We start from the raw sequence: 23,093 nt of genomic DNA on the forward strand, positions 1-23,093 counted from the left end.
TTCCCACGATTTAAATGGTCTGCATTCAAAACATCATATGAGGATAAAACCAGATTTTGCAGATTTAAATTAAAAAATTGAAAGTTGTGCATTTCTGCACTCTAAAACAGCCTCATGAATCAGTAAAACTGTGTGTTGAGATTACTCTGCAGTCTATAAATAGTCCTGTAATCCCATTAGCAGCTCGGTCTACTTACCCAACTGCATTCTGTTGATTAGCTCAAACTTTCTGTGTTTTTGGCTGTCAGGATTTAAAACTGTTTATGGAGGAATAACAGTGTCTGGGGCATCCTGTGGACACAATTATCATTGCAATAAACACGTTTATTCAGGTTAAATACTTGTTGTGGAACTGAAAAGTTTGCACATTTAGTTTTGCACAAGCTGATTGGTTAAGAAGAAATTGTTTTGGCGTTTACAATTTTTTAAATACAAAGATTGAAAACATAAAAACATCTACAACGTCTATAACGACAAGGTACTGACAACAATAAAAGTCTTAGACTTTATAAAATTGTATGTATTGATAGAAGACAGATATGAAACATTGTCTGTTATTTATAAATGTGTAGAAATAATCTGCTAATTTGTGCATGAATTATGTTTATCATAACCTTCATATCTTGGAATTAAACAGAAATTCAATCCATCTGATTCCAACAAGACAGAAGATTCATTCAAACCAACAGTAGATGGCGATAGAGTCGAATTGACATTTAATAGTTCTTCCAGAGTTTAATTTTGCTGTTTTATCTCATTTCATATAAGGGAAAAGCTCTGTTTTGGAAAATAGCTTAATTATTTAAACACTATGTCTTATGTCTTTAAATTAGAATTTTTCAAAAACACTGGATGTTTTTAAAATATCTTCATCTGTTTTCGCTCTGTATTACAAAACTTTGGAAGTATGTCAACTGATTTTTTTTTATTATTTTGGACAATATCGGTGATTCTTATTGGATCTCGGAGTTGTTTCAAATTTAAGTTTGTCTCAAAAGCTCAAATCTTGATCAAAACTGTGAACAGTGGTGTGTATATATAAGTAGTAATGGCGTCGGGTTGAACATGGAAGGGGATGTAGCTCAGTGGTAGAGCGCATGCTTTGCATGTATGAGGCCCCGGGTTCAATCCCCGGCATCTCCAGTTGCCTCTTTTTCCCCTCATCAGATTTCAGCCATTCCCATACATTTTAATAGTGAATTTCTTTTACTTAAATATTTAAGTATTATTAATAGCTAATAAGTTAGAATGAAGAAAAGATTTACACTGTTACCTGTTATAGGCTGCGACTTTGTAATTTATTAAGTCTTCTGAATAAAAGGGAAGACTTCTCGACAACGAATTTAAAGAATTTAAAGCTTGCTTTAATCAGCTTTATTATCGGTATCTTTTAACATTAACTTGTTATAAATATCTTCGGAAACAAAAAACCTAGCCATCGAGAAGTTTTTAAATTTCCGCCTGCTTTAAACGCACCACGGTTCCTCTCCCAGAGCGGTAACCAAGGAGATCGCAGCTCTGTTTACTACTAAGATGTCGTCCTTGCTAGCTGCTGCTTCTGTTTCTGTCCTGGAGCTGCTTCTGTCCTAAAGCATTATTTCGGCACTAATGACATCTCTTTTGGCTTCCTGTAGTTATTTTCAGAATGCAACTGAAGCATATTAAGACACTTTTAACCCCACAGGTAAGTTTTGAAGTCGGGCAGGTTAGCTATCGTTAGCAGATGCTCGAGATTAGTTAAAATGTGGCTAGCTTACACGTTACAGCAACAAAATATAATTTAAACCTCCTTATTGTCTCCGTGTGAGTGCATTTTCATAACATGAATAGATATTTGACTTTTCTTTGTTTCGATGAAAATTTGTTTATTTAGTAATTTGAAAACGATTAAAATTGTGGTTTGTTATATTCCGGTTTAGTTAGCATTTCTGTTAGCACTTAAAAAGCAACTTAATTGTTCAGTAGTTGTGTGGGTCTTTTTTTAAATAATTATTTTATTTCTTTTGCATAGGATGGCGCCGCCAAAGTGACATGCATGGCCTGGGCACCGAACAACAGCAAGTTTGCTGTTTGCACTGTGGACAGAGTGGTGCTGCTCTATGATGAGCATGGAGAAAGGAGAGACAAGTTCTCCACAAAGCCTCTGGACCCGAAGGTGATGCATGAAAACACATTCAAAAACATAATTTTATCAAACTGTTTTAACATTTTAGGCGATAGTATTTCGCCTAAACAACAACTTTAAACACAGAAAAGCAGATTCTATTCAGGCCCAAGTGCAGGTATTGTCATTAGGAATGACCATTTTAACCATATTTAAATGTTAACACGAATTTATACATTGCCACTTTAAGATAGATCTTATCTCCAAATATATAAGTGCAAATTTAAACTATTTGGTTAACGCTTCTTCTTCTATTTCTTACTTTTCACTGGAAATGTATCAATAAATGTGATTATAACAGGAAACAAAAAAAATTAAAAACATGGAAATACATGGTTTTGCTCAACAGCAAACATCAATTTATACATGCTTTAAACAAACATGTATACTATATAGTATATAGTTCTTTAAATTGATTATTATGGCTTACAGCTAATGAAAACCCAATATGCACCTGAATGATTGTCTTTGGAAAGCGGAAATAAGTTAATTTTATATTTCTACGCTTTACATCTGATGTAAAATCAGCAAAGGCTTATTGCAGAAATATTCCTCCTCCCCGTGCGGAAAAGATCCTATTTAATAAATCATTAATACACTTATGTAAAATTAGCATTTTTGAGATTAAACATCTCAAAAAATGGTAATTGTGTGGAGAGTTACTGCATTATATTGTAACATGTCCAACACAATCCTTTCTGTGACATTTAATCCCAACCTATATGTTACCCTGCTCTGTTTTCTGTTGTTGTTCAGGCTTTGTTAGAGTTCACCACATTAACATGTAGGCATTGTGTGATTTGGCAGTATGGAAAACAGAGCTATGTGGTCAGTGACATGGTCTTCTCGCCGGACTCCATCAAAATCGCCATCGGCCAGTCGGACAACATCATCTACGTCTACAGAATTGGGGAAGAATGGTACGTTACTTCCACCCGGTTTATGTTTGCCGATCAATCAAAATGCAATGTTTTAACATGAAAACTTGCAAAAGTAGAATATTTTGTGAAACAGTGAATGCAGCACTCTGAGGTATCCTCAGAGTGCTGCATCCAAGCATGGGTGTAGAAAGTTTATTGGAAGGACAGAGTGTGGTAGGAAAAAGTTAAATCCTGAACGCGTTAGAAATATTTGAAATGATTCATAGTGAAACTCTGTATTTCTGGAAAAGTATTTAATTTTTGCATGAGTAATGAATAATGTGTGGACCAGTTTTTTATAAGGTTTTGTCTTTCATAGGGGGGACAAGAAAGCCATCTGCAACAAATTTGTTCAGACGGTGAGTGAAGAGAAGCTGAGCTTTTATAGGAAAACATTTCAAAATCTTCTCCCAATGGAAAATATAAAATACAGGGATGCACCGATATAAACGTTTGAGCTGATATTGATATCCAATATTAATATTGCTGCTACAGCTAATAACTGCTGTTATTTATATTATATTTATTTCCCTACCCTTTTGACAGCATGAAAAAACTGGACCAATGTGTTAAAATATGACTAAAATTCAAGCTAATTAATGCTAATATATTGTTCATCCCTAATTAGGTACAACACAAAGTATTTATCTTTCAATAACCTGATAAATCTGAATTTGGTCCTGAAATCTGAATTCTGCAGCAAAGAGAAACTGACACTAAGGAGTATTTAACTCTGTTGCAGAGCGCTGTGACTCGCCTTCTTTGGCCTGCAGAAAGTGTTATCGTTTATGGATTAGTTGATGGAAAGGTAAGTCACTGTCATTTTAACACCTTTTCAAAATTTATGACGTTAATTTTGTATATTTAAACTTGGATTAAAACAAGAATGTGCAAAAATGACCCACAATCTTCTGGCTCCTTCGAGAAAGACGGATAAAGTATTAGTTTATCGATTCAGCACAACTCATATTCCATAAATTTGATTTATATTCCAAAGTTACCATTTTGCAAAAAACAAAGAAAATAATGAAGTTGTGATTTCTTTTCTTCTCAGATCCGTGTGGCCAACACCCAGACGAATAAATCCTCCACCATCTACACCACCGAGTCCTGCGTCGTCTCTCTGACGGCTAAGTAAATATCTAATCCCCACAGCGCCCCCTACTGTTATTAGCACCCTGGTAAAGATGTGCAAAAAGCCTTTAATCTCACTTAATCAATGTAGAAAAATTCAACCTTTAATTGGCGTGTCAGTGGGGTTGATTAGTAAGTTATTCTTTCGTATTTCACTGAGTGATAAATGAGGTGAAAATATTAAACAATTGCTGTTGGGGAATTTCAAATTCACGTCAGCCATCTTTTCTTTAAACATTCGCACAGCTTTACCAGAGGTTTTAGTGTTTTAATTCGAATGTTGAAATACAGACTCAAAAAAAGGATAAAGATAAAGTAAAAATATTTTTTGTGTCAGTGTTTCCGGTAAGGGGATCCTGTCTGGTCACGCCGATGGGACGGTCGTTCGCTACTTCTTCGATGATCAGGGCTCAGGGGAGTCTCAGGTGATTTCAGGTTAAATCTGCATATTCGTCGGTTACTGGACTTTCTGACAACGCTGCATCAGGGCCTTAGATAGAAAACAAAAAGGAGAACTAAGTTTCTGCCCAAAACAAAAGTTGAAAATTCACCAGAAAAAAATCTACTTTTGATTCACCTCAGAAATTAAAAAAAAATTAAATTCAATAGAAAAACTTATAAATTCCCACATGTTGAAAATTTTAGATTTTCAAAAAGTTTTCTCTCTCAAATTTCTGAGGTTAATCTAAAAATGTGTGTTGTTTCTAGCAAATTTCTGACTTTTCAGATTCAGAAATTTCCAAGTTTTTTTTTTTCTTGATCATTTCTGAGGTTAATCTAAAAATGTGGGTGTTTTTTTTTCTAGCCAATTTTTGACTGAAGTTTTTCTTTTTCTTGAAAATTTCTGAGTTTTTTGGCAGAAATTTGCTCATCTTTTCTTTTTTTCTATATACGCCTTGGTACTTTCTTGACTTCCTCAGAGGTGTTCACGTTTCTGTGTCTGTCTTGTTGCGCCTCAGGGTAAGCTGCTGACCCACCCGTGCCCTCCGTACGCGCTAGCTTGGGGCGCTAACAGCATCATGGCGGCCGGCTGCGATAAGAAGGTGGTGGCGTACAGCAGGGAGGGCCAGGTTCTGCAGAACTTCGACTACAGCCGAGACCGATCGGAGAGGGAGTTCACGGTGGCGGTCACCAGCCCCAGCGGCCAGTCCGTGGTGTTCGGCAGCTTCGACCGGTCAGTTCGGATCGGCTTCTGTTGTGTTGCTATGGAAACGTAGAATTAGAGTTTATTTTTCGCCAGTTCACTTCTTCTGTGTCTGTAGTTCAGAGTGATGTCAGCAACACGTAAAGCCGTCATCTTATTTGCCGGCTGTGTTTACAATTTCTACTTATTTGGATTTTCTGTTCTACAACCGTTTATTAGGGCCGTTGTAGATAGGAAATCAAAATTTACGCACACAACAAAAAAAACTCTGAAATTTTGAGGTTGATGTCACCAAATTTTCCAGAAAAAACTTTGAAAACTTCCAAAAGAAAAAACGAAGAAACTTATTTGAAAAATGTGAAGATTTCTGAGCTCCAAAAATGGAAAATTTGCAAGAAAAACCTCAAAATTTTTTAATTAATCTCATACATTTTCTAGAAAAAACAGAAATTTCTGAGTTTGAAAAGGGGAATATCTAAAAAAAAAAAAAACTTTAAAAATGTCCAAAAAGAACGAGATCACGGGTACAAGCGGCCGAAATGGGTCTCCTCCGCAGGGTGGTTGGGCTCTCCCTTAGAGATAGGGTGAGAAGCTCGGTCATCCGGGAGGGACTCAGAGTAGAGCCGCTGCTCCTCCACGTCGAGAGGAGCCAGTTGAGGCTCGGGCATCTGGTCAGGATGCCTCCTGGACGCCTCCCTGGTGAGGTGTTCATGTCCCACCGGGAGGAGGCCTCGGGGAAGACCCAGGACACGCTGGAGGGATTACGTCTCTCGGCTGGCCTGGGAACGCCTTGGGATTCCCCCGGAGGAGCTGGAAGAAGTGGCTGGGGAGGGAAGTCTGGGCCTCCCTTCTGAAGCTGCTGCCCCCGCGACCCGACCCCGGATAAGCGGAAGAAAATGGATGGATGGATGGATGTCCAAAAAGAAAAAAAACAAAGTTTTTTGTTGGTGATTATCTTGCAGACTGCGGGTCTTCAACTGGGCTCCCAGGAGAAGCATGTGGGACGAAGCCAAACCCAAAGAGATCTCCAACCTCTACACCATCACCAGCTTGGCCTGGAAGAGAGACGGATCTCGCCTTTGTGCTGTGAGTCTGCTGTGCGCCGCTGCACTTGGATGACTAAAGGAAGAAGATCTCTTCTGAAACACTCTGTGTGTTTTTGTAGGGAACGCTGTGCGGCGGAGTGGAGCTGTTTGACTGCTGCTTGAGGAGAGCCATTTATAAGAACAAGTTTGAGATGACCTACGTTGGGCTGAGCCAGGTAGAAACCCGACGACCAGCACAAACCTTTCTGTTGCTATGGAGATGAAGCATGCGTCTCTGTCTCCTGTCTCCCTTGTTCCGCCCAGGTGATCATTAGGAACCTGTCCTCTGGGACCCGGGTGGTGCTGAAGTCCTACTACGGCTATGAGGTGGAAGAAGTGAAGATCATGGGGAAAGATCGCTACCTGGTGGCTCACACCTCTGACACGCTGCTGCTCGGCGACCTGCTGACCAGCAAACTGAGCGAGGTGCTGGACCCGTCTGCTGACTTTCAAATTGTTTATTTTTCTGATGACATTTTTGAGGTTTTTGACAAAATGGCAGGTTTGGTAGACAGAAACAGGCAAGGTGGTTTTCTTTTTGTTTTTTGTTTTTTTAAGAAGTACTAAAAGTATTTAAGGCAAATAATAAAAAGAAATGGGCAGGAGACTTAACGAAAAAATGAAAGAAGTTTTAATATCAAAATTAAATCAAAAAATAAAAGTCAGATAAACATATTGAAATAAATAATATTTAAATATAAATGGGAAGTTAAAAAATAAACAAGAAGTTCCTTTTAGTTAAGTAAATAAGCAAAATATATATAAAAATAGCAAACAGGTGGGCACTTTTTTATGAAAAAAAAGTAATATTTTTAATAAAAAATAAAGTAAAAAGAGATGGGCACTTACTTAATATTTTAATATATTAAGAAATTAAAACTTGCACTCATTTGCAACAAATAAATAAAACAGCAAAGTAAAATTAAAATAAGAAAAGGGTCAGTTTTTCTAATTAATATTTTAAATATAAGAATAAAACACTTGGAGCACACTTTTAATTACAAAATAAATGAATTAATAACACTTTTAATGAAAGAAAGTAATATATTAAAATTAAAAACTCATTATAAAGAACAATGGGCAGTTTTGTGTCAGATTAAAACATTTCCTTCTGTTTCCTTCTTCAGGTGCCTTGGCCCGGTTCTGGAGGAAATGAAAAGTTCTTTTTCGAAAATGAATCTGTAAGTTTACAAATATATTTTTATTCATCCAAAAACTACGGTGACGTAAACTGAAAGAAACAACAGAAACATTTATAAAGCCGTGCTGCTGTTTGAGTTAAAATCTGTTTGTCCAGGTGTGCATGATTTTTAATGCCGGGGAGCTGAGCCTGGTGGAGTACAGCAACAACGAGATTCTGGGCTCAGTCAGAACCGAGTTCATGAATCCACACCTCATCAGGTGGGCAGGAAACGGATCTGAGCGCCGAAACACACATCAGCGCATTAAACAGTCAGAACTGAAGATTAAAAGTAATTTTAAACATCTAAAACAAGCAGTTTTGTCAGCAGAATTTGAATATTTTGGGTATGAAGATTTAAAAAAAAATGAATTAAGTTGCAGCAGGTTTTTTTTTTTGGGTGTGTAATTGCACAGATGTCCACTAGATGGCGATATTGATCTTTGCAGAAACCCAAACAATCAGCATCTAGATTTCATTTCATTCAGTCACTGATAACTGATCAGTATTTTTGACTCCAGTGTGCGTCTCAATGAGAGGAAGCAGAGAGGAGTGGAAGACAACAAGAAACTTGCTTACCTGATCGACTTAAAGACCATTGCAATTGGTAAGAAACAGGAAGTGTGTCAAAAAGAACCAGGTTGTTGCATCCATCTTCTTGACACCCTTGTCCCTCGGTGGGGTCGGGAGGGGTGCTGGTGCCTATCTCGAGCTAACGTACCGGGCGAGGGGTGGGCTCACCTGGACAGGTCGCCAGTCTGTCGCAGGGCAACACAGAGACACACAACCATACACACTCACACCTAGGGGCAATTTGGAGAGGCCAATTAACCTGAGAGTCATGTTTTTGGACTGTGGGAGGAAACCGGAGAACCCAGAGAAAGCCCACCATGCACAGGGAGAACATGGAGACTCCATGCAGAGAGACCGGGGCCGGGAATCGAACCCAGAGCCTTCTTGCTGCAAGGCAGCAGCTCTACCAACTGCGCCACTGTGCAGCCCCATTTCAATGCAATAGAAAGAAAATCAAAATGTCCATTAATATCAGATTTGTTTTTGATGTCCATTATGTTTAATGTGTCAAATTAAAAAAAATACAGAAAATTCCATGAAGATTTTTTCACTATGATTAACAGCAATATACAGCTTTTTTAAGGTGATCAAATTTGGCTTTTTATCCCCAAAAAAACATTTATGTCAAAGCAGAACTACATCATAGAGTCATTTTTTACTAAAACACTCCCAAAATAATAATGTTTAAGTGTTCAGAAACTTTCATTTATTCAGTTTTTAATCCAAGACAAGCAGAGTTTGTGAACAATGCAACGTTTTAATTAAAGAAAAACTGAATGCTAACAGAGCAACAAGCTAACGGAGCAGTTAATGTTTGTTTCCCCCACTGGCTGATTTTTAATCCTGACCCCAGTGTTTTTTAGCCTTGTGCTGGCAGTCTGGCTGCCCCTCAGTTAATCTGCTGGTTGTTTTTGTTTTTCCCGTCCTCAGTGGACTTGACTGCGGGCTACAACCTGGGAACCATCAGCCACGACTCCAAGATTGACTGGCTGGAGCTCAATGAAACCGGACGCAAACTGCTGTTCAGGGACAAGAAGCTGCGGGTGAGAATGAAACCTCAGCGCCCCGGGAGGCTGAAAGACTGGAAACAATGAGATAAAGAGCTGCAGGCAGTAAATTAGAGAGGGCAAATGACAGACGGAGATAGCAGGAAAAAAAAACATTCATCCTTAGTTGGGGCTTGTCTGCTGTCAGAGCTGCATCCATCACCCCCAATATGCCTGGAGGCTCTGCATGGGAGCAGCTTGGTCACCCGGGAATTAGGATGGACAGTTGGGATAAACTGGCCATTATGCGTCTCGGAAGAGGCTCACTTTCCACTTTCCTTCATTCCAAGTTTTAGATTCAGTTTGTTTTTCACCTAGCAGAATAAGAGTGGGTTATTTAAATTCTTAGAGCGCAAAACAGTGAATGCAGATCTGCTTGGCTGTTGGCCATTTCTTAAAAACTAGCTCATGTCGTAATTTCATTTGGAAAACTTATTCTAGTGAGGCGATTAAAAAAAAATAATGCAATACGTGTATATAGACACGTCATCGATATCAATAAATAATACTGTTTATTGTATGTCTATCTGATAGAGAATATGCGATATGTAGAATATTCACTGAACTTCGATCCAGAATCGCACAGCATTCTGGGAGATGTAGGCAGAGAAAAGGCTTCAGCCGCCCAACCTCTCATGACTCGCTGAGCAAAGTTGGTGGAATCAACTAACTCACTCGCTGTTTGGTTGCCTAGCAACGACTTACTAGGTTGTTTTGGCAAAAAAAAAAAAAAAGTGCTAAAATCTGCATTTACGTCTCCATTTTAAAAATATTGTTCGTTCTGCGCTGTTTTTGCCAAATTTTTAAATCTAATAATTTGATCTGATCTGACAAAATGTCTTAAGGGTGGAGCAGTGAGACAGTTTAGTTAAATTTTTCCCTGTTCGGGGTTCATAAGTTTGATTTAAATAAATAAAAATGCTTGAATTTCATTTTGGTGTTTGTAAAGTGATTGATTTTTGTATCAAGTCGTTGAAAGGGCTTGATGCTCAAACTGCACGGTTTTCTAATCTAAACCTTTATTAAAAGCCTGGATTTGGAAAAAGTTATTTACAGATATTTTCATACACTTAATAAAAGCACAGACTTTTTTTTTATTGTCACCGTCTGAAGTTAAATGAGACTAAACTTTCCTTGTTTTGGTCAGAATTACCATAATTATTTGCTAAATGCCAGAAAACATTTTTTTATAGATGTTTTTTTTTCTTACTTTCTGTTTTGTGTTTAATGCAATAATTTATCTTAGCACAATTTGTTTGGATTGTTTCTGGGCAATGAATATTTATTATTCCTAATGCCTCAGTGATTCATTGATCGTCTTATATTTTGAATGTTAAAGTTATTGAAATTGCCTGATTTTTTTTTTGTTAAATTAATGTTTTGTTCTCAAAGCAGCCAGGTGTAGAGAGTGAGACATTTCCATCCATCCATCCATCCATCCATCCATCCATCCATCCATCCATCCATCCATCCATCCATCCATCCATCCATCCATCCATCCATCCATCCATCCATCCATCCATCCATCCATCCATCCGCTTCCGCTTATTTTCGGGTCGCGGGGGCAGCAGCTTCAGAAGGGAGGCCCAGACTTCCCTCCCCAGCCACTTCTTCCAGCTCCTCCAGGAACCCCAAGGCGTTCCCAGGCCAGCCGAGAGACATCGTCCCTCCAGCGTGTCCTGGGTCTTCCCCGAGGCCTCCTCCCGGTGGGACCGGAACACCTCACCAGGGAGGCGTCCAGGAGGCATCCTGACCAGATGCCCGAGCCTCAACTGGCTCCTCTCGACGTGGAGGAGCAGCAGCTCTACTCTGAGTCCCTCCCGGATGACCGAGCTTCTCTCTCTAAGGGAGAGCCCAGCCACCCTGCGGAGGAAACCCATTTCGGCCGCTTGTATCTGTGATCTCGTTCTTTCGGTCATGACCCAAAGCTCATGACCATAGATGAGGGTGGGAACGTAGATCGACCGGTAAATCGAGAGCTTTGCTTTTTGGCTCAGCTCTCTCTTCATCACGACGGACCGGTACAGCGCCCGCTTCACAGTAGACGCTGCCCCAATCCGCCTGTCGATCTCCCGTTCCCTTCTTCCCTCATTCGTGAACAAGATCCCCAGATACTTAAACTCCTCCACTTGAGGCAGGACGACCCCCCTGACCCGGAGAAGGCACTCTACCCTTTTCCGGCTCAAGACCATGGCCTCGGATTTGGAGGCACTGAGCCTCATCCCGGCCGCTTCACACTCGGCTGCGAACCGCTTCAGTGAGAGCTGCAGATCACGTTCCGATGAAGCCAACAGGACCACATCATCCGCAAAAAGCAGAGATGTGGTCCTAAGGCCACCAAAACGGATCAACACCTCGGCTGCGCCTAGAAATTCTGTCCATAAAAGTAATGAACAGAATCGGTGACAAAGACATTTCCAAATATAACATTTTCCATGACCTTGAAAGTGCTTGATTTTTATAGTGGGACAGTGTACACTATACACTGTCCCAGTGTATAGATTCATCAGTAAGGGATGAATCCTCTGACTGAGGATGAATCTTGTCCTTTTCGTCTTCTCGTTCTTCCTCAGCTCAACCTGTACGACATCGAGTCCCGGGTGAAAACCACGCTGCTCACGTTCTGCTCGTACGTCCAGTGGGTGCCCGGCAGCGACGTGGTGGTCTCCCAGAACCGGGGCAACCTCTGCATCTGGTACAGCATCGACAGCCCAGAGAGCATCACCATGTTCCCCATCAGGGTGGGTGCACGCAAACTTTATTATTTATGAGCTTTTACCTTCCTGGACGATGTTTTGAGATGCTAGTTCACGTTTTTCCTCGTGATTCCACCTGTTTTCAGGAGGCGCAAAAGTTCAGCCCACGAATAATTTAGTTAAATCTGACTAAATATTTAGTGTGTATATCATTTAAAGCATTTTTTCATTAAGAATTACCCAAATATTTATTTCTGTACTCAACGTCACTCTTTATGTTCGGCTGTAATCCTTTAACGTGCTGGCATTTCTTTATTTTGTAGGTTCTTGTGAAGTGATGTCAGACTCTCGCACGCCTGCGGTTTTTGTTGCAGTTTCATGTTTTATATTGAAAACAATTTTTCTTTTGTCTGATTTTGTTATTTATATGAATTATTTTCATTTTAGTCTCTAAAATGACAGCATTTCCACATAACTTTACATTTTGGTCCACCTGATGATGTAAGTTTTAAATAGTAAATGTTTTGATCAGTTTCTTGAATATTTCTGTTTTTACTCTTACTTGCGTACATTTTTTGGTGCTCCACCCTCATCTGACTAAGTCGTATTAGCAGGCCTGTCAAATTGTCCCAGAAGTTATTGCAATAAATGATAATACAGTTTTTTTTAAAAAAACATTTTCAAGAAATTTAATGGTGATGGCAAGAACATATTCTCAAATATCAATAAACTTTAATGGGAAGACATTTTAAATATCCAAAATAAATAAACAAAACAACAGAAACAATAAATAAAATGAATTATGAGTCTCTGTAAACAATATTCTATTCAAAAAAGGAGCTAATTGAGACCAAAGCACCAGATTGACAAATTTTATCATCCAGTTTTCGGTAGAAAGAGAAAAAACAATAAATCATGCAAATGGAAATTACTGAGCTGGTTTAAATTTATCGTGCGATTAATTGATTTATTGTGACAGTGGCGCAGTTGGTAGAGCTGTTGCCTTGCAGCAAGAAGGTTCTGGGTTCGATTCCCGGCCCCGGTCTTTCTGCATGGAGTCTCCATGTTCTCCCTGTGCATGGTGGGTTTTCTCCAGGTACTCTGGTTTCCTCCCACAGTCCAAAAACATGACTGTCAGGTTAATTGGCCTCTCCAAATTGCCCCTAGGTGTGAGTGTGTGTGCATGGTTGTGTGTCTCTGTGTTGCCCTGCGACAGACTGGCGACCTGTCCAGGTGACCCCGCCCCTTGCCTGGTACCCTAGCTGGAGAGGCAGCAACACCTCCCAACCCCACTGAGGGATAAGGGTGTAAGAAAATGGATGGATGGATGTGACAGGCCTTCGTATCAGTACCAGCATTTTGTCAATCCGCCAAATATCCAGATGAACATGTTTGCATTTAAAATGTCTTCAGTTGAGACCAAAGTGGAACTGAAATCAAACTTCTTGCTTTTGTGTCACAGACTGAATAAAGTTGATCTGTTTTTTCCAGGGAGACATCGTGGATCTGATGCGAGCCGACGGAAAGACGGAAGTCATAGTGACGGAGGGCGTCAACATGGTGGGGTACTCTTTGGACGAAGGCCTTATTGAGTTCGGTACCGCCACCGACGACGGAGATTACGACAGGTAGGTCCGGTCCTGGCTTCCTGGAAGAACAAAAGAAGAAGATGTCTCTAATGATGAGTGTGGCGCGGCGTAAACACCCATCCGTCCCTCGGTGTGAATCACTGCGGCGCAGCAGGGCGACCAGAAGAACCCAGATGTCCTTTTATCCCTCCGCTTCCTCCTGCTCCTCTTGTTTTTCTGCAGCCCTCTCAGGCCAGCTGGGAGACGAAATGTGTCTCCTCAGCACGTCGTGACTTGGACACCTCCGAAGGCTCCTCATCGAGCGGAGGAAATAATTAACTGACCTCTTATTTCAAAGAAGGAGCAGCTGAATTTTTTACAATAACTCTCTTGGGTTTCATTAAAATCACCTTTTATGCTTCCTTGAACAGGTTAGAATAAGTCTACGGATTATGCAAAACATGTTCATTACATTATTTTGCAGATTTTAGTCTCAGTTCTGCCTATTTTTAGCTGTTTTTGGCTCCTGTCACTTTAAATCCAAATAAGCTGCTGCTGGCCACATCCCCCAACTCAAAGTTTACACTCGCACGTGAAAATGGCTGCAAACAGACATTATACCACAGTACATCTTTGAAAAGCATTAGTAGAGCCTCCTGCAAAACCAAAAGTAATGCAGCAAGTGGTTTCTATGTTGCTGGGTAACTGGGGTAACTATGAGGGATAGTTCCTGCTGATTTGTCACGTTGCATTCAGGAGATTTTTGAAACTCATTTTCCAGACGCCAAAAATCTTTGACCTAAAAATGACTGGTTGCATTTTTTTTTAACCACTTGTGCTGTTTTTAGTAGCAGTTAAGAACCAAATGGAAGTACAGAAGCATACAAATGTGAATTTTGTATAAAAGATCCCCTTTAAAAATGACTTTTATTAGCTTTACCTCAACGACCCCCATCTCTTACCATCTGACATTCACAGTTTCTTACAGAAATGGTCAAACGTCTTGCACTTTTTTAGAAAGTGGCTTTCGGTTCAGCCCTCCCTGCTGTGAGGTTTAAAACTGAGTATCAGGGCCAAACTATGATCATTTTTGTTTAATTAAGAGAATATAGTCATAATATCAGCAGAATAAAGTGGCAATTTTACCAGAAGAAGGTCTTAAAACTACAAGAAAAAAATTGTTTTAACTAGAAAAAAGCTTGGATAATTATCTTATAAAATTACTACTTCATTCTCTTAATATTTTAGTCTCATTTATTTTTGATTTACTACATATTACTATTACTGTATCCTTGTAACATTATGACTTTATTTTTTGTAAAAAAAAAAAAAAAATCTTAACCTGATCCTTTTATCACACGAATGTCAAACAAGATGGCGGCCTGACGTCACTCTGAACTAGAAGCAGTGGATTGATGAAAAATATCCAGATTTTCTAAAAACCAAAAGTTGATAAAAACTGATTAATCTCCAGCCCATTGATCAATCCGATTAATCGCTTCAGTCCTAATTCTCTTCCTACATGTGAATTATTTCAGCTTCACCGGGATTTGTTTACAAATTGCAGTGCAAGAAGCGAGTAGAGCTGAAAACCCGTCTGCAGCAGCAGCTCAGTGTTTGATGCTGGGGATGAAAGACTCGGGGCGTTCCTAATTGACTGTTTGTCGAGTTTCAGGTCGTATGTCGTTGTTCTGCTTGTTTCCAGAGCAACAGCGTTTCTGGAGACTCTGGAGATGTCACCAGAGACGGAGGCCATGTGGAAGACACTCAGCAAGTTGGCGTTGGAGGCGCGTCAGCTGCACATCGCAGAAAGGTCAGCAGGTCAACAGAAATGCACAAACCCGCGTTTTTAAACCGCTTTCTTTTTCTTTAACAACTTCTGGAGAAAATATTATGAGAGAACTGGATTCTCCCCCCATAACAAAGACATATTTTGTTTATAAGAATGCATAATTAGATTCCCCGAAATGTCCGGATATACAAAATTAAACACAAGCACACAGCAGACGGTGCCTCCAATTCATTTATCATCAGACAGGTTTTAATTCTCCCTCATCCTCTCCTTCTCGCTCTCTCCATCTTTATTTCTCTCTGTTGTAAAAAAAATACTCCTCAAATCTGAATTCTCTGTCATTAATAATGCATATGCTGTTCGTTAGGGTCTGGCTCCATTTGCATAAATCCCAAAATCTGAGAACGGAACCTTTTTTTTTCTTTTTACTCTGGAGTGGATGCCCTTAATGAGGGAAACTGATGTTAATGAGGAAGAGTCAGTAAGAAGGAGCTTTTTTTTTAAACTTCTCTTTATGACTTCTTCATTAATCTGATGCAACTGTTCAGACAGAGTTGGTAATAAAGTAGCCGAATGCTATAAGGGGTTTCTGTTTCTCAGACTTGCAGTGCATGTGAAGGCTCATTAGACTGATTCTCTTATTTATCTCAGTTCATTAAATTTGCAGGTTTCCAGGCCTTCGATCAGACTTTACTGTTGTTTCATCGCTCCTCTTATCTCTCTTGATCGTTCTCTTCTTCTCTGCTTTTTAAATTCTCATTCTGCAGATGTTTTGCTGCTCTGGGTGACGTCTCGACTGTCCGGTTCCTCCGCCACACCAATCAGATCGCAAACAAAGTTTCACAGGAAACGGTTTGTTTTAAACCGCCTGACTGCCCTCAAGCTAATGATTTAAGCTAAGCATTTTAGCTTATTTTGATATAAATGCTAATGTTAGCATAAGTCAATAATCAACTGACAGCATTTTTGCTAAATTTAGTTTATACACTGTTGTTTGCCTACTAAATGGAGTAAGTCAATGACACGCTACTGACAGAATTGAAGCATTTTAGCTAAATTTAGCTGATACTTTTTGTTTTCCTCCTATGTTGTAAGTCAATAGTCAATATTCTAATGACAGCATTGTAGCTAACCTTAGCATTTTAGCTAAATTTAGTTTATACGCTGTTGTTTGCGTACTAAATGGAGTAAGTCAGTGACATGCTACTGACAGAATTGAAGCTAACCTTAGCATTTTCGCTAAATTTAGCTGAGACTTTTTGTTTTCCTCCTATGTTGTAAGTCAATAATCAACATTCTAATGACAGCATTGTAGCTAACCTTAGCATTTTAGCTAAATTTAACTTTTTAAATTAAAATTAAAATACAAAGGAAAATTAAATGTTGTTGAAAGTCATATTAATTAAAGTTAGTGTAGGACCAGCCTTCTTTATCAGCTTATTTGCCTACTAAATGGATTAAGATAATTTACATGCTAGTGACACAATGGCAAACCTTAGCATTTTTGCTAAATTTAGTTTATACGCTGTTTGCCTACTAAATGGAGTAAGTCAGTGACACGCTACTGACAGAATTGAAGCTAACCTTAGCATTTTAGCTAAATTTAGCTGAGACTTTTTGTTTTCCTCCTATTTTGTAAGTCAATAATCAACATTCTAATGACAGCATTGTAGCTAACCTTAGCATTTTAGCTAAATTTAACTTTTTAAATTAAAATTAAAATACAAAGGAAAATTAAATGTTGTTGAAAGTCATATTAATTAAAGTTAGTGTAGGACCAGCCTTCTTTATCAGCTTATTTGCCTACTAAATGGATTAAGATAATTTACATGCTAGTGACACAATGGCAAACCTAAGCATTTTAGCTGAATTTTACTTTCTGCATTTTCATATTTGAACGCATGTCGTCTAATTAGGGAGAAGATGGGACGTCATTTTACCAGGTCCAAGCCCACATGGCCATGTTGGACAAGAACTTTAAACTGGCTGAGATGCATTACATGGAGCAGGTTGGTGTGACTGGCTAACAGAAATCATTTGAACCAGTCAGTATTTTAACAGTTGCAAGACACATTAAAACCATCAAATCCATTCTGCCAAAACTGAGATGGTTTTATTGGTCAGTTATTGCTAACTTACTCACAGACCAAAAAGGCTTTTAACCAATCTGCCTGTGTTGCTTCCTAACGAAGGTCATTTGAAATGTTTGATGTTTTGTGTGTATCTGCAGAACGCCATTGATGAGGCCATAGAGATGTACCAGGAGCTCCACAGGTGGGATGACTGCATCGCCGTGGCCGAAGCCAAGGTGAACTTACCTGACAGGAGGACGTGCAAACGGTTCAGATTTAAATGCACCAAGTTTTTCTTTTCTACCTGAATATAGAGGATTTGTTTAGATAACTGGGTCTGAAGTCTCACCAAAGACAAATTAAACATCTTTTTGGAGGAAGTTCATTGCTAGCAGGTTCTTTTAAATGTGATAAATTGATTTTTATCAATTAATCTTTTTTTTTGTTATTGAAGATTAAATTTTTCGCAAATCAGGATTTTGTTTTCACCAACGCTCTCATTGGGTTTCCATAGTTCAGAGTGATGACAACACTCTGGGGCGGCCATCTTGAATTCAGGTCATCTTGATTATATGATTCAGGTCATCTTGATTCAGGTCATCTTGATTATATGGGGCTGCACAGTGGCGCAGTTGGTAGAGCTGTTGCCTTGCAGCAAGAAGGTTCTGGGTTCGATTCCCGGCCTGGGGTCTTTCTGCATGGAGTTTGCATGTTCTCCCTGTGCATGGTGGGTTTTCTCCGGGTACTCCGGTTTCCTCCCACAGTCCAAAAACATGACTGTCAGGTTAATTGGCCTCTCCAAATTGCCCCTAGGTATGAGTGTGTGTGTGCATGGTTGTGTGTCTCTGTGTTGCCCTGCGACAGACTGGCGACCTGTCCAGGGTGACCCCGCCTCTCGCCCAAAACGTTGGCTGGAGATGGGCACCAGCTCCCCTCCCGACCCCACTGAGGGACAAGGGTGCAAGAAAATGGATGGATGGATGGATGGATTGATTATATGGTCAGGCTAAGATTTTTATTTTTTTTTATTGCGAGAATAAAGTCATAGTACTAAAAAAACACAGAAATACCACAATAACGTCGAAATAATACGAGTATAAAGTAGTCACTTTATGAGAACTCCAACACAAAAATAATTTAAAAAAAAACTTAAAATGAGGAATAAAGTAAAGTTGTACTTTGGTGTCAGTTTAACAGATAAAGAAATATTCCATATTTCAATATATCAGCATCAAATTATTATCAGCAGGAATGCAAACAACTGAGTCTGTTTCAAGAAGTTTTGGCAACATTGTGGTTTTTTCCTCGTAATTTTATGCCTATATTTATGCAATTAACCCTTTTATGGCTACAAATATAAAGGTTCGCATGAGCTTATTTTTTACATTTTTGGATGCTGCACAGCCATTATTTGTAGCATTTCAATAACCAATACATCAATACAATTCTTAAATCCAGGTCTTTCACAATGTATATGTTATTAATCCATAACAACTAAATAAAATGCTAAAAACTGCAAAGAAAAATCCCCAAAAGGTAATTCGGTTCATAATATTTTTCCAATATATTGCAAATATAACAATTTCCTAAACTTATTTTACGAATTTGTCAATACAAAAAGCTGCACAGAGGCCTTCTGAACCAGAGAACTTGCATTTTGATTTTTTGCACAAATTAGTCATACATGTCAGAGAAGCGCTAATTAAAATAAAAACAACTTTTTGAAAATATTTTCTTTGTTTTTGAACAGACAGCAGGAGAAAAATCTATTTAAATCTGAACATGGAGCTGAAAACTAAGATTTTATTTTTAACCCACATCGCCCACCAATGCTTGTCGCCATGGAAACCCAACGTTGCAGGTTCCATGTGAAGTAAATGTAGATGTTTGTGAAAGTCCCAAGTCCTTCAGTCGCTTCTTTTCCTTCCTGGGTGAACAACAGAGCCACCCGGAGCTCAACAGCCTGCGTGAGAACTACTACCAGTGGCTGACGGAGACGGGTCAGGACGAGCGCGCCGGCGAAGTGAAGGAGAGCCAAGGAGATTTCCAGGGCGCCGTCAACCTCTACCTGAGGGCGGGACTTCCCGCCAAAGCCGCCCGCCTGACCATCAGCCGGCCGGAGATCTGCAACAGCACCGAGACGGTCAGCCGCATCGCTACCAGCCTCATCAAGGGAGAGTTTTACGAGAGAGTGAGTGGTGTTGATTTTTATCTGTGTGTAGTGAAGCATTGTTCTCCTAACTGACGCCAGGAGAGCAAAACTTTGAGCACAACAGCAAAAGTTCTGCTTGTTATTTTGAGCTGCGCTCCATCCGGCTGTGATTTCTCTGCACGTTTCCCTACGTCTGTGTGAAAACTCTTCTCAAAAAATCTTTCATTAGACATCTGAAAGTGAAGAGAAGTGCAAGATTTACCTTTTTATTTGTTTTGCGAGTGATTTAAGGAAAATGAAACATCTATTTTAACATCGAACTCTGGAGTCAGAACTCGGATCCTGGAGTAACGTCCAGATACTTCTAACACGTTTTACACGCGGGGCAGCTATGTTGGATTTTCAAGTAGAGGTTGATGAAGAATTTCAGACTTCTTTGGTTTTTCATCTAATGTTTCTGACCTGGGCTGCACAGTGGCGCAGTTGGTAGAGCTGTTGCCTTGCAGCAAGAAGGTTCTGGGTTCGATTCCCGGCCCCGGTCTTTCTGCATGGAGCTTGCATGTTCTCCCTGTGCATGGTGGGTTTTCTCCGGGTACCCCGGTTTCCTCACACAGCCCAAAAACATGACTGTCAGGTTAACTGGTTTCTCCAAATTGCTCCTAGGTGTGTGTGTGTGTGTGCATGGTTGTGTGTCTCTGTGTTGCCCTGCGACAGACTGGCGACCTGTCCAGGTGACCCCGCCTCTCGCCCAAAACGTTGGCTGGAGAGGCACCAGCACCTCCTGACCCCACTGAGGGACAAGGGTGCAAGAAAATGGATGGATGGATGTTTCTGACCAGTAATAATAAGCTGCAGATTTCATCCCTGGAAACTAAGCGTTTGATATTTGTCCGCAATGAATGCTAGAAATAAAAAATACAGGAAAAACAGTTGATTTAACTTCCATAATCTTCGTGTTCTTCTCTTCTGACCAGGCTGGAGATTTATATGAGAAGGTCAGGAACAACCAGAGAGCTGTGGAGTGCTACTGCAAAGGTGGAGCTTTCAGAAAAGGTATTTTCAAACGTCTTCATATCTTTATTTATATTTTTGCAGTTTTCATCCTAAGTAACTTTGTCCGTCTTCCCAAAGCGGTGGAGCTGGCTCGTGTTGCTTTCCCTGCCGAGGTGGTGAATCTGGAGGAGGCCTGGGGAGACTACCTCGTCCAGCAGAAGCAGATGGACGCCGCCATCAATCATTTCATTGAAGCAGGGTGGGTGGTGCAGATATGGACAGGTGGAGAGGAGAGAGGAGGGAAGATAAATAAACACAGCAGACGGAGCCAGAAATCCCTTTTTAAATCCTCACCAAGAACGCAATTACAAAGATAAGAGGAATTATTTTTAACCCAAAATAAGCCCAAAAACCCTAAATATAGACAGTTAGTCATAGATTTAGCAGAGAAAGTTTGAGCGAATAAAGAAGTTTAGCTTTGACCAACGGGTAGTTGAACCCGTCGGTGTATTTTAGCGCCGATTAGCAGCTATAGCTAATGACGCACACATGCAGGCGCCGTTACTATGCAATAAATCCACAAAACCAAACTGTTCCAGTTCGGGTTGAGCATAAATCTCTCATATAAATGTTTGCAACGCCTTTATTTCTTATATGATTTCTATAAAATATGGCTAAATCAATTAAAGCTGAGAAAATTGCTGACGTTTTGATTTGTTCATATTAACAGTTTAGTTCCTGCGAGTTCGCTTAGATTAAAGAGAGGACTGAGAAAACGTCTCTTTTATATTGGACAATAATTAAATTTAACATAATTGCCGCTTGCGGGAGCCATAGTTTGTTCAAATTGAACGACAGAAAATATTTTATCCTGTTTGATCGTTGCGAATATTTGCACAACCTGCGATAAAAGTCCACAATGTGGTGTTTTGTTCTCAACTAGCAAGAACAGTTTTGTTTACAGAAACTTCGGGATGCAATTTATTTGTTGTTTCTGTTGTTTTGTTTATTTATTTTGGATATTTAAAATGTCTTCCAGCTCCAGTGTTAAATATTCACTAGAATTTAAATGTATTGATCTTTGAGAATGAGTTCTTACGTTATTTTTGCCTTTACCATCAACGGCGCATGTGTGGCACCACTAGGGCTGAAACGATTCCTCGAGTGATTCGAGTACCTCGATTATTAAAATCCCTCGAGGAAAATTGACCTGCCTCGAAGCTTCGTTAATTTATGTTTTATCATTTAGCGCACCGTGTTTCAGCCGGAACATTATTTGCGTTGCGCGGAGCTCTGACTTCCGCCTCTGAGTTGTTGACGGAAGCTACGTGTTAGCGGCATAACGTCCAATCTTCAAGTTCGGCCCGCGGGGATTTTACTGATTGGTGATAATTCCGGGTTTTCATCGTTTTTGTGGGACCAATAAACATCCTTAAAATGACCGGCGCGATGCCGGGAGTCCGGCAGCCTTTCTGCTCCGGAGCTGCTGGTTGAACGGCGGGAAGAAGCTGAGGAGGATTTGTAGAGGTGAGCGGAGAGACTGAACACGGCGGGCTGCTGAGGGTTGATGCTTACAGGGTAAGAGCAGCTTTACGGACGAACCGCACAGTAAACTTATATCATCCCGGTCTGAACAAACGGGAGGCGGAACATGGCTGGTAGATGAGTTTCTGAACGGAGGAGCCGTAAATATCCCGTGTTGCTCCCCCGGTCTACAAAAAAGTAACTGGTAGGGAAGCTCAAATGTGGAAAAAATAGACTGATGTTGATATCCGATAGTAACACTGGTGTTATGGAAGATTTACCAATATTTTATTTCATAATTGTTTTTATCCGATTACTCGATTAATCGTAAGAAAAATCTATAGATTACTCGATTACTAGAATAATCGTTTACAACAGGCACCACGCGATGTTCAGTCCAGCAATTCAACATATCGGTGGTTAAACCGCCGCGTTTTTTCATGATAAAGTTCGTGTGCCGTCTTGTTCCCAGCTGCTCCCTGAAAGCCATCGAGGCGGCGATCGCAGCTCGCCAGTGGAAGAAGGCCGTCCACATCCTGGAGCTGCAGGAAGACGCATCAGCGGAGAAATATTACGTTAAGATAGCTCAGCACTACGCCTCCGTTCAGGACTACGAGGTGAGAGGAGAGAAATAAATGTTGGGGTCAGATGGAGGGAACTTATATAGCTCTTTATCCGATCATTTTGACCACTCAAGGCGCTTTACACTAGAACCACATTCACCCATTCAAACTCACAAGCGCTCACACATTTATACACCGATACGCAGCTCGGAAGGAGGAAGCTGGAATCGAACCTGCAACCTTCCGATTACAAGACGACCACTCTACCCACAGAGCCACAGTCGCCCTAACTGAGGTCGACCGTTAGCCACAGTTAGCAGGTTAAAGAGAACAGTGAATAATTTAAAGCCCCCAAAATAATCAGACTTTTAAATTATTTAATCCATAGTGGGATGATTATACAACAGTCTTTTTAAAAGTCTTTTTGAAATCGAGAAACTCTTTTTTTGATCCATGTAGTTTAAGTTATACTTGAATTTTTAACCAT

General features: G+C 40.1%; 1 protein-coding gene and 1 non-coding gene across 2 annotated transcripts in view; both read left to right on the plus strand.

Annotated features, from left to right (window-relative positions):
- Positions 1-1,071: 1,071 nt before the first annotated feature.
- On the plus strand, positions 1,072-1,143 carry trnaa-ugc (transfer RNA alanine (anticodon UGC)). Its single transcript has one exon. It is a non-coding gene; the product is annotated as a tRNA-Ala (tRNA).
- A 376-nt stretch (positions 1,144-1,519) lies between these two features.
- Positions 1,520-23,093, plus strand: part of ift172 (intraflagellar transport 172) — a 41,890-nt gene continuing 20,316 nt past the window's right edge. The window contains exons 1-25 of the mRNA XM_008397204.3: positions 1,520-1,684; positions 2,012-2,155; positions 2,972-3,084; positions 3,404-3,443; positions 3,827-3,892; positions 4,139-4,218; positions 4,556-4,643; positions 5,178-5,392; positions 6,325-6,448; positions 6,528-6,623; positions 6,712-6,873; positions 7,575-7,628; positions 7,745-7,848; positions 8,149-8,234; positions 9,131-9,243; positions 11,820-11,987; positions 13,434-13,570; positions 15,216-15,323; positions 16,070-16,154; positions 17,219-17,311; positions 17,533-17,610; positions 19,317-19,565; positions 20,501-20,579; positions 20,658-20,778; positions 22,516-22,660. Coding sequence (XP_008395426.1) covers positions 1,646-1,684; positions 2,012-2,155; positions 2,972-3,084; positions 3,404-3,443; positions 3,827-3,892; positions 4,139-4,218; positions 4,556-4,643; positions 5,178-5,392; positions 6,325-6,448; positions 6,528-6,623; positions 6,712-6,873; positions 7,575-7,628; positions 7,745-7,848; positions 8,149-8,234; positions 9,131-9,243; positions 11,820-11,987; positions 13,434-13,570; positions 15,216-15,323; positions 16,070-16,154; positions 17,219-17,311; positions 17,533-17,610; positions 19,317-19,565; positions 20,501-20,579; positions 20,658-20,778; positions 22,516-22,660 — 2,787 coding nt within the window. The 5' untranslated portion in view covers positions 1,520-1,645. The remainder of the gene's footprint in view (positions 1,685-2,011; positions 2,156-2,971; positions 3,085-3,403; positions 3,444-3,826; positions 3,893-4,138; positions 4,219-4,555; positions 4,644-5,177; positions 5,393-6,324; positions 6,449-6,527; positions 6,624-6,711; positions 6,874-7,574; positions 7,629-7,744; positions 7,849-8,148; positions 8,235-9,130; positions 9,244-11,819; positions 11,988-13,433; positions 13,571-15,215; positions 15,324-16,069; positions 16,155-17,218; positions 17,312-17,532; positions 17,611-19,316; positions 19,566-20,500; positions 20,580-20,657; positions 20,779-22,515; positions 22,661-23,093) is intronic.

The sequence above is a fragment of the Poecilia reticulata genome, chromosome 21 (genome assembly GCF_904066995.2).
Source record: "Poecilia reticulata chromosome 21, P_reticulata-male-v2, whole genome shotgun sequence".
In the NCBI taxonomy this organism is placed as follows: Eukaryota; Metazoa; Chordata; class Actinopteri; order Cyprinodontiformes; family Poeciliidae; genus Poecilia; species Poecilia reticulata.